This window comes from Somniosus microcephalus, chromosome 7 (assembly GCF_052327205.1).
Source record: "Somniosus microcephalus isolate GS21.2 chromosome 7, FLI_Smic_1.0, whole genome shotgun sequence".
Lineage (NCBI taxonomy): Eukaryota > Metazoa > Chordata > Chondrichthyes > Squaliformes > Somniosidae > Somniosus > Somniosus microcephalus.
In genome coordinates, this window is record NC_140993.1 from 71,844,025 (window position 1) to 71,855,349 (window position 11,325).

At 44.3% G+C, this 11,325-nt stretch overlaps 1 protein-coding gene across 8 annotated transcripts in view; it reads left to right on the plus strand.

The window, feature by feature from the left end:
- Nucleotides 1-10,983, plus strand: part of LOC147114715 (SWI/SNF complex subunit SMARCC1-like) — a 256,482-nt gene extending 245,499 nt beyond the window's left edge. For all 8 annotated transcript variants that reach the window (XM_085992582.1, XM_085992581.1, XM_085992587.1 and 5 more), the window contains one exon: nt 1,171-10,983. In XM_085992582.1, coding sequence (XP_085848708.1) covers nt 1,171-1,244 — 74 coding nt within the window. In that variant the 3' untranslated portion in view covers nt 1,245-10,983. The remainder of the gene's footprint in view (nt 1-1,170) is intronic.
- The last annotated feature ends 342 nt before the right edge of the window (nt 10,984-11,325 follow it).

Sequence of the window (11,325 nt, forward strand, 5' to 3'; positions counted from 1 at the left end):
AAGTTGTCTGTCCCTTTCAGTTGTAGCACTCTTGCCTCTGAATCAGAAGGGTGTGAAGTCCCAGTCCAAGGACTTGAGTAGTATTGAGGGAATGCGATTCTTTCGGATGAAATGTTACACTGAGACCCCAGCTGCCCCCTCGGGCGGACAGAAAAGATCCTATGGCACTATTGGAAGAAGCACAGGGGCGTTCTCCCAAGTGTCCTGGCCAATATTTATCCCTCAACCAACACCTAAAAACAGATTATCTGATCATTATCACAATTCTGTTTCTGGGATCTTGTGCGGAAATTTTCGTGTTTCCTACATTACAGCAGTGACTACGCTTCAAAAATACTTTAATGACTAAAGCGTTTTGACATGTCCTGAGGTTGTGACGGGCACTATATAAATGCAAGTCTTTTATCTTTAGCATGGCTCAGTTTCACCACCTAAAGAGAGAACTTTGTTATCCAACTCCGTTCACATCCTCAATGTCCCAAAGCACTTCACGACCAGTGAGTTCCTTTTGAAGTGCAGTAACTATTGTTTTGTTGGTGAACATAGCAGCCAATTTGTGCATAGCAAGATCTCAAACAGCAGTGCAATGAATAGGCAGTTAATCTGCTTTTAGTGATGTTGGTTGAGGGATAAATGTTGATCAGGTAACTCAATCCCTTCTCTCCAAAAACAGATTTTGCTCTTGATCACACTTATATTGTTTACCTCATTGTCTTTCCCTGTTAACTTACTCCACACGCTCATTAACCTTTAGGGAAAGAGTTGTGCCTGACTTCCCTTCTTACTCCTAACTTACTCATTTTTAATGAGTCCCTGAACCATGAGGACCTCTTACAACCCAAGTTGTTTCCTCATTTACAAGCATCAGTTTGGCTCAGTTGGTAACACCCTGTCCTCTGCGTCAAATGCTTTTGACATTCCATCACACCAGGGCATGAGCACATAATCTAAGCAGTGTTGAGGAAGTGCTGCAAGATACCAACCTTCCAATGAGATGGTAAACTGAGGTCCTGTTGTCTGTGCAAGTGGATGTAGTTGGGAAGAAGGTAGAGTTGGTTTCCTGGAAGGACGAGATCAAATGGGCGATAGCCTTTTTCTTTTGAATACACTCTGTGGACTTTTTGTTGTGTGTAAAAGTTTATCGACCTTGTTTGTTGTCTGATTCTGCAGATCCAGGCCCAGCTGTACAGCCAGAAGGCGTAGCGGTGCCCACAACGACAGCACCAACGCCTGCAGCGCCGTAACCTGTGTGAATGGAACACGACCACCTGATAGTGTCAGTAGGAGACTTAAACAGTGAAACCCAAGCAACCATCTCCTACTAGTCTCTGTCCAGCTACCTCCCTTCTTGAAGACAGCAAGTTACAAAATGCCTGCTGCCCTCATTTTATTTTTGCTTCCCCCTTTTTATTGCAGTCAATTTTTCTTTTTGGAGTACAGAAATTTCTTTGGCAAAAAAATAATAAAACACATTGTAGTCATTTTTTCCACAAACAAACCGAGTTACTTGTCTACCTCCCTGTTTTTGGTGGATTTCATGGCAACTGGGTGCTTCCTCTACCCTACCTCCATTCTGGTCTTTGTGAAATAGACTGGTTAGTTAGTGGAGTTCATTCATGATAAAAGATGGTGTCCCTTACATTAGGCAGTTCTGTACAGCTGCTTCAACAGCAACAAAAGAAAGTTTTCAGCTGGAAAGAATACAAAATATTTTATCAATGTATGTGTAGACTATTGACTCGAAGGCAGCATTGTTGGAGGAGCAAAACCTTGCTGCCTCTCTAATGTTTGCCAAGTTTAATCAACTAGTGGAGTTCCTTGCTCTGTATTCCTCCCTCCCCCCACTTTCCCTTCAGTTTTCTCTCCTCGTGAAATTACTGACTTGTCCTAGGGTTCCCGGTCATTACCCTCCGGTACCTCATCCATGTGGCCATTCTTTGTGTTTTTAGCCGAAACAGTAAGTGAGGGCTAGGGCACCACAGCTGATCCTGGTCACACCTGATGTTGATGCATCTTTCTTTGCAGCACCAGTCTGTGGATAGCAATCAGGAGTGGAAACCCTGATTGAATTTGTTTTTTCTACCTGCCAGAGACCACCCAGTGTCCCCACACCGCAACTGTCTTGGTTGAAAGTGACCAGGCCAGAGGTGGAATGTGGGTGCTTCCTGGCCTGTAAATTTACAAACTGAATCATGGGCACACGGGCATGTTTTTAAGTTCCAAACAACCTCTGTGAACTCTATACGAAGGATAACAAAAAATACAGTTCTTAGTCAAAAGTGCATCTACTGGTTCTGTCAGCAATATCTAAATTGCAGAACAAGTTAAGAAATCTTTGGCCAGAGCGAAATGCATTCCATTACTACATTGAATTCTGTTTTAACATAGAAACATAGAAGATAGGAGCAGGAGTAGGCCATTCGGCCCTTCGAGCCTGCTCCGCCATTCAGTGAGATCATGGCTGATCATCCAAATTCAGTACCCTGTCCCTGCCTTCTCCCCATATCCCTTTAGCCTTAAGAAATATATCCAACTCCTTTTTGAATATATTTAATGAACTGGCCTTCACCGCCCTCTGTGGCAGAGAATTCCACAGGTTCACCACTCTCTGGGTGAAGAAATTCCTCCTCATTTCAGTCCTAAATGGCTTACCCCTTATCCTTAGACTATGACCCCTGGTTCTGGACTCCCCCGCCATCGGGAACATCCTTCCTGCATCTAGTCTGTCCAGGCCTGACAGAATTTTATAGGTTTCGATGAGATCCCCTCTCAATCTTCTAAACTCCAGTGAGTATAAGCCCAATCGACACAATCTCTCCTCATACGTCATTCCTGCCATCCCAGGTATTAGCCTGGTGAATCTTCGCTGCACTCCTTCCATGGCAAGAACGTCCTTCCTCAGGTAAGGTGACCAAAACTGCACACAATATTCAAGGTGCAGGTAGGTTTAACAATAGGTGAGCTGTGGTTTACCGATAGTATAGTGATTATGCCCTCGTGGCTGGAATACTCACTTTTAGCTCAGGGCCACAATTGTCTTTGAGCAGTGAGGTTACTCCTATAGAATTACCATACAGGAACTACATCTGCTTCATTCTTCAAAAAAAAAAATGATGCGCTCTCTCGCGCAAAACCTGGAGAATTCCGGTTCACTGGCACAGAGTATCCGATCTGGGGAGGGTCTACATTTTTATTGCCCATAACTAAGTAGGCAGTTAAGAGTCAACCACATTGCTGTGGATCTGGATCATGTAGGCCAGGTAAGGACGGCAGATTTCCTTCCCTAAAGGACATTAGTGAACCAGATGGGTGTTTATGACAATCCAGTAGTTTCATGGTCACCATTACTGATTCCAGATTAATTTATTATCTGAATTTAAATTCCCCAGCTGTAGTGGTGGGATTTGAACTCATGTATCCTGATCATTAGTCCAGTTACATAACCACTATGCTACCTTTCCCATGTGAGAAAAGTGGGATGTAATCAATCCCTAAACCACATTGAGTGTCACTTGTGTTTGGATGATTGAATTGGTTAGTCCACTATTGCACAGTGATGTATCACAGGAGTGTCCAAACTATGCCCAAGGCCCAGGCAACTCAGTCCTATTTGAGCTTATGTTTCTTAATCAATACTTTACTTGGGCCTGGAATTTTGGAATGGCAGTTTATAACACTGTTTGTTGCCTCATTGGTGGATTAGTCCTAAATTGGAACACTGAAATCTGTTCATATCAGCGATTTGCAAATTGCTGATAACATCCATTTCAACTTGGCATATGACCCCACGGCTTCATGGTCAATGGAAACTAAAAACTTGGACACTCCTGGTAAATCACAGCTGGTTTGCCATCTAAATGTAAACTGAAGCAAGGTGTTTCGGCAAGAGGGGTGATGAAAGATGCAAGTGCAGTTGCTGCTGGGAAGCTGAAAATATAAGTAAGTTTTTGTTGGAGAGTAACACTGATTAGTGTGTAATTGACCAATGTGCTATGTATATCAACTGAAAATACTCAGCTAGTCAGGCAACATCTGTGGAGAGAAACATTTCAGGTCTGTGACCTTTCGTCAGAACTGGAAAATGTTTCCAGCATTTTCAGATTTCCAACATTTGCATTATTTTGCTTTTTGCGCTATATATAGCGTTCAGTTTGAGGCAACGGGCCAAGTGATGCAGACCACCCACTGCTCTGGACAGATTTGACGAAACTGCTGCTGAGACCTCTAGGTAGTGGAGGATATCATGGCATGCTATTACTTCATACACAAAGGACCAAGCACTTCGATATCCTCATGGCACTGCATTAGAGAATTGAACTTGAGCCTGGCAAATTCCTAGTCCTGAATGATACTGGAGCTTTCCCTCCACTCCATGGGGATTGGACTTTGGTCTCAGTTGCTTCATTCAGGAAATATTGGAAGTAGCAACATGAGGATCTCTGTTCATTTACTTGGGCATTTTATATTTCCCTTTAGTGATGGGGAAAGTGCAGTTCCATCTTTTGTTTACGTTGTTGGATTACAGTGGACCGATAGCTAGAGTGGGTCAGTGGCTACTGCACCAGAGTTGGACTTGAGTCAGGGAGATCATCGTTGGAATCCTAGCCTTGACTTGTATTTGAGCTGTGCTGTCCCAAGTAAGCAGTATGAGGAAGGCTTTGGGGGAGGGGTAATTTTATTTTTAATTGAATTTTTAAAAAAATCTTAAATACTTGCTCGCTCAGAATTGCAGGTTTTTTTTAATTGGTGGAAGGGCAGAACCAATTATGTTGTCTGTGATGAAGTGTTTGTTTACCATGGTGATGGCTCAAGTGTAAAGATATACCTACATAACATAAGAAATAGGAGCAGGAGTAGGCCCTTCGAGCCTGCTTCGCCATTCAATGAGATCATGGCTGATCTTCTGTCTCAACTCCATTCACCGGCCCTACCTAAATGCAGTATGTGTGTGGTGATATCATGGTTGACACTGAATACCTCAGTTCTATTTATTTCATATTCTTCTTACTTTAAAAGGCATTTTATAATTGCATATCTCTGCATCAAGCTCAATCATTTGTGGTACCTTACACAGCTAGCCTCTGTTTGGTTTCAGGAGTATAGATGATGTGTGTGTTAAGGTGTAACTTAAAAGGTGGTAGGTAGGCTTTTGACAGTGGCACTGTGAAGCCATCTGCTCAGAAATTCCTGTAGCGTCCCTGGTGGAAACTCTCTTTTCTTTCGACTATCTATTTCACAGCCCTGCCCAAGCCCCTTAGTGGCAAAGTGGCAGCCTCCACTCAGCAGGTCTTGTACTGACACAGCTGGGGTCATATCTTTTTGCATGTGGGTTATTGTGGGCTTGAATCGGCTTCCCATCAATCCATAATACAGTTTTAAGAATGCTTTGTCATTCCTGCTGTTTTGTTCTCTCCAAACCACCCCCCTCCGCTCCCCCAATGGCTTTGTGACTTAGTTGGGTACTACGTAGGGTGCACTGTTCTACTGTGAAATTAAAACCAATTTTAAACAACAAAAACATCTGAGACTTTCAGTTAGAAATTTATATATATTTGGGCCATTTACTTTAGAAGTTAATTTACATTGATCAGAGGGATAGGAACACTGAAAATGAACCATCATTGCTTTTGTACTTTTGATCGTGGTCGAAGTGCAATATTTGTTTTTAATTAAAAAAAAACAATAGCTGGATAAGGTAGTTAATGTCCTCTTGATATCTGTTAAACCCATTGTTACTTGGATTTCAGTAAAGTGTAATGGTGGGTGTGTGATTTATTTTTATTCTGTCCACTGAAGCTGCTCATCCAGCAGTGCAATTATTGGATTCTGTTCCAACATGGCAATGTATCTGGGGAGAGCATTTTGTGTTATCTGTCATGGGGGTCGAATATTGCTGGTGGTGAGAGTTAATTGAGATAAAGTACGGTCCTGTAGTGATCAGTGAGGAGGGGTATCCTGGGTGCATAAAAGTCAAGTTCTTGTTGAGGTGCTTTAACATTTTCAAAAAAATATTACATGGGAGTATACAAGGCCACCAGAGCCATAACTTTGCTCTTGTATGTATGCATTCGCTCGCCTTCTTTCACATGCATCTCAATCCCTCGATTTGGTTTTGAAGTATTTTTGAAGCTTTTGTAATTTGCCCTTCCTTCATCTCACTGCCAAGCTGGGAGCTTTCATCATCTGACCAAACTGAACAATTTTGATTGATCCAGTTTTGGAAAGAGTTTTCATTAGCTATGTGTGTCTGTTCTAGATGTGCTTGTATTCCAGAGTGTAATATCTGTTAAATTCTCTACTTGGATGCTCGTTTAATCTCGAGCTCTGCCAGTTGGCTAGCCGATCGTGTTCGAAAGGTGTTCTTTGGACTGTATGACGTGTTTTCTTTTGAGACATGTTCAGAATGCTTCAAACCACATTTTCCATCTGGTGGCAAAACAATAAGCTCATCTTGCACATCCTTATCTTTCAAAAAATATAAGTGGCTCTTATACAGCCAGGAGCAGCACCAAGCATTTCTAAAAAATGAGGTGCCAACCTGGGAAGCTGCAACACAGGACTAAACAGCAGAAGCAGCATGCTATAATCATCGGATCTGCTGTCGTGCCACATCCAGTCGTGAATGGTAGTGGACAATTAAACAACTAATGGGAGGCAGAGGCTCCATGAATATCTCTATCCTCGGCGATGGTGGAGCCCAGCACGCGAGTGCAAAAGACCAGGCTGAAGCGTTTGCAACCATCTTCAGCCAGAAATGCCAAGTGGATGATCCATATCTGCCTCATCCTGAGGTCTCCACCATCACAGAAGCCAGTCTTCAGCCAATTCGATTCACTCCATGTGATATCAAGAAAAGTGCACTGGATACAGCAAAGGCTATGGGCCCTGACAACATCCCGGCTGTCCTGCTGAAGACTTGTGCTCCAGAACTAGTCGCGCCTCTAGCCAAGCTGTTCCAGTACAGCTACAACACTGGCATCCAACAATGTGGAAAACTGCCCAGGTATGTCCTGTCCCACAAAGCAGAACAAATCCAATCTGACCAATTACTGTCCCATCAGTCCACTCTCAATCATCAGCAAAGTGATGGAAGGTGTCATCGAGAGTGCTATCAAGCAACACTGACTCACCACTAACCTGCTCACTGATTCCCAGTTTGGGTTCCGCCAAGACCACTCGGCTCCTGACCTCATTACAGCCTTGGTCCAAACATGGACAAAGGAGCTGAAATCCAGAGGTGAGATGTGAGTGCCCTAGACATCAAGGCAGCATTTGACTGAGTGTGGCAACAAGGAGCCCTAATAAAACTGAAGTCAATGGGAATCGGGGGTGGGGGGGGGACCACTCTCCACTGGCTGGAGTCATACCTAGCACAAAGGAAGATGGATGAGGTGGTTGAAGGTCAATCATCACAGCCCCAGGACATCACTGCAGGAGTTCCTCAGGGCAGTGTCCTAGGCCCAATCATCTTTGCTGCTTCATCAATGACCTTCCCTCCAACATATGGTCAGAAATGGGGATGTTCGTTGATGACTGCAGAGTGTTCAGTGCCATTCACAACTTCTCAGATAATGAAGCAGTCCATGCCCGCATGCAACAAGACGTGGACGACGTTCAGGCCTGGGCTGATAAGTGGCAGGTAACAAGTGAGTGTCTAACCACTGCCCCTTGACATTCAATGGCATTACCAATGCTGAATTCTGTCACCATTGACCAGAAACATAACTGGACCAGCCACACACATACTGTGGCAACAAAAGCAGGTCAGAGGCTAGGTATTGTGCGGCGAGTGTCTCACCATCTACAAGGCACAAGTAAGGAGTGTGATGGAATACTGTCCACTTGCCTGGATGAGTGCAGCTCCAACAACACAAGAAGCTCGGTACCATCCAGGACAAAGCAGCCCGCTTGATTGGCAGCCCATCCACCACCTTAAACATTCACTCCCTCCACCTCGGCGTACAGCGGCTACAGTGTGTACCATCTACAAGATGCACTGCAACAACTTGCCAAGGCTTCTTTGGCAGCACCTCCCAAACCCGCAACCTCTTCTACCTAGAAGGACAGGGGCAGCAGGCGCATGGGAACACCACCACCTCCAAGTTACCCTCCCAAGTCACACACCACCCTGACTTAGAAGTATATCACCGATCCTTCATCGTCGCTGGGTCAAAATCCTGGAACTCCCTACCTACGAGCACTGAGTAACTTCACTACATGGACTGCAGCGGTTCAAGAAGGCGGCTCACCACCACCTTCTAAATGGCACTTGGGGATGGACAATAAATGCTGGCCTTGCCAGCGACGCCCACATCCCATAAACGAAATTTTTTAAAGCATCAGCAGCATTGTGTACCACAACAGCCTGTAACCTCATGGCCTGCCACATCCCTCACTCCTTCATCTCCATCAAACTAGATGGTTAACTTTGGTTCAGTTGCAAGTGTAGAAGAATTTGATGGGACCAGCTATACTTCAGACTGGGGCACCAACCTAGTGAAGCTATAACATTGGCTACTTGCAGGCCAAACTCCAAAAGCAACTCCCAACCAATGGATCAGAGCAAAGTTTTATAGCCGTAACCCATTCAGTTGAGTGGTGGTGGACAATTAGGCAATTAGCATAGGCAGGTAGCTCCATGAATATCCCAGAAAAGACAAAGTTGACTTGATGAAGCTTTTTGGAATTGCACTGTGGGGTAGGGATGGGGGCAAGGGGCTTTGGTGGGGTTGATGTAGAGAAGATGTTTCCACTTGTGGGGGAGTCCAAGACTAACACCGGGATTACAATGGATGCTTTGCCACAAAAGACACACATTTCAGCCAGGTGCACTCAACCCTTCAGGTACCTTCCTTCCTTCATCTCCCTATCTTTGGCTGTGATTTTTACCTCATTTATAAGGTTTTTGGCTACACTATTCCATGGGCATCTGCATTCCATAACCATTTATCCACTTTCAGTACCAGTCTCTGTCAAGATATCCCTCAGCCTGTTCAATATTTTGTTCTCCAAGTTGCACAGAAAGCACCAATGTTTGAGTTAGAAAGGCTGAATGAGAACTGAGTCTCCAGTTGGGGGGTGGGTGATGGTGAATCTAAATGTAAACATATGCCAGCTGGCTTTGGAGAATGCTATAGCTGCAGCTCTTTTCTCTATGAAAAGGGAAGAGTGGGGGGTGACCGGATAGGTCTTTTAAATTATGGAGGGGTTCGATAGTGTAGACGTAGAGAAGTTGTTTCCACTTGTGCAGAGTCCCAAAACTAGGGGCCATAAATATAAGATGGCCACTAATAAATCCAATGAGGAATTCTGGAGAACGTTTTTTTCTCAGAGATTGGTGAGAATGTGGATCTTGCTACCATAGCTGCATTTTAAGGGGAATCTAGATAAGTACATGAGGGAGAAAGGAATAGAAGGGTATGTTGATAGGGTTAGATGAAGTAAGGTGGGAGGAGGCTCGTGGAGCATGGACATGTTGGGCCGAATGGCCTGTTTGTGTGCTGTAAAATTTTATGTAATTCTATTCTGTCCTCTACCATGGGGAGCCTGGTTCACGAGTGCGAGAGAGAAGAATGAAGTGTTTGCAAGCATTTTCCAGGTAAAAGTGCATCCCAAGTCTCTAGCATCATAGGTGTCATTGTTCAGCTAACTGCTTCATCTACATGATGTTTAAAAAGTGGCTGAGAACATCCTAATTCTTGTGGGAAGGTTCTTTACAATAGAACTAGCTGAGCTATGAAGCATTAACACTAGCATTTACCCAACAATGTAGAAAGTTGCTTACGGTTATCCTTTCCACAAAAAAGGAAAACCTAACCCAGCCAGTTGCTGCATTGTCAGCCTCCTCCCAATCTTCAGGAAAGTGCTGGAAGAAATAATCAGTTATCAAACCACACCAGTTCGGCCTCATTAAGTTTGGGTTCTACCAGAGCCATTTGGGCTTCAGATCTTGTAGCCTTGGAACAGACAATGGGAGAGCTGAACAGCAGAAGAGGGGTGAGGGTGGCTGCTTATTAAGATAGTATTTGACTGAGTAGACCATCAACAAGCCTGAGCAAAACAGATCAATGGGTAAGCCCTCCAATAGGTCATAATTGTCAGGCCAATCATCGCAGCCACAGGCTATCTGTGTATCACTACCAGAGTCGCTGAGGGCTTCATCGTTGATCTTCCGTCTCAAGGTCAGGAATGGGGCTGTGTTCAGCTCCGTTCACAATTCATCTTTGAAAGAGACTCATTTAGTCCCACTCCCCTGCTCTTTCTCCATAGTCCTGCAAATTTTTCCTCAAGTATTTATCCAATTCCATTTTGAAAGTTATTGAATCTACTTCCACCACCCTTTCAGGCAGTGCAGAGTACCCAGCCACTACCCTGTTCTTGTACCCAGTGTTGATATGACTGGTCCAGTTCAGTTTCTGATCACTGGTAGCTCTCACCCATGGGTGTTGATGATGGTCAGTGCCTGGCAATTACATGAAACAAATGTTACCTGGCACTTGTCAGCTGAACCCTGGAGGTGGTTCAGCTCCTGCTGGTCTGCCCCTTTATTAGAGGAGTCTATGAAGGTGGCAGGACAAGCTGAGAAGGCTATTAAAAAGCAATTCAAGATCCTTGGCTATATAAATAGACCCTGTCTCTTCTCCCCACCCCTGCACCCTAATGGATGGGTGCAGGTGCAAAAACACTCAGTTTACCACGCACAATCCCAACTTGGACATATATTGCTTTTCATTCATTGTCACTGGATCAAAATCCTGGAACACTCTACCTAACAGAATTGTAGAAGTACCTTTACCACAAGGACTGCAGCAGTTCAAGAAGCAAGCCCACCACCACCTAGCGGCAGGGGTAGGCCATTTAGCTGTTCGAGTCTTCCGGCACTCAATTAAATCCTGGCTGATCTGTATCAACCCATTTACCCACCTTGGTTCTGTAATCCTTAATACTCTTGCCTAAAATAAATATCTGTTTTGAAATTTTCAATTGACCTAGCCTCAGTAGTTTTTTGCTACCCTTTGTATGAAGAAGTACTTCCTGACATCACCCCTGACTGCCCTAACTCTAATTTTAAGGTTATGCCCCCTTGTTCTGGACTAGCTCCACCAGCGTAAATACTTTCTATCAAATCCTTTAATCGTTTTAACACCTCAATTTAATCACCCCTGAATCTTCCATATTCTAGAGAATAGAAGCTGGCTCTATGCAACCTGTCCTTGTACTTTAACCATTTTAGCCCTGGTATCAGTCTGGTGTATCTGCGCTGCAGCTGTTGGGCAACTACGGATGGACAATAAATTATGGCTTTTGTCAGCGCTGCCCCTATCT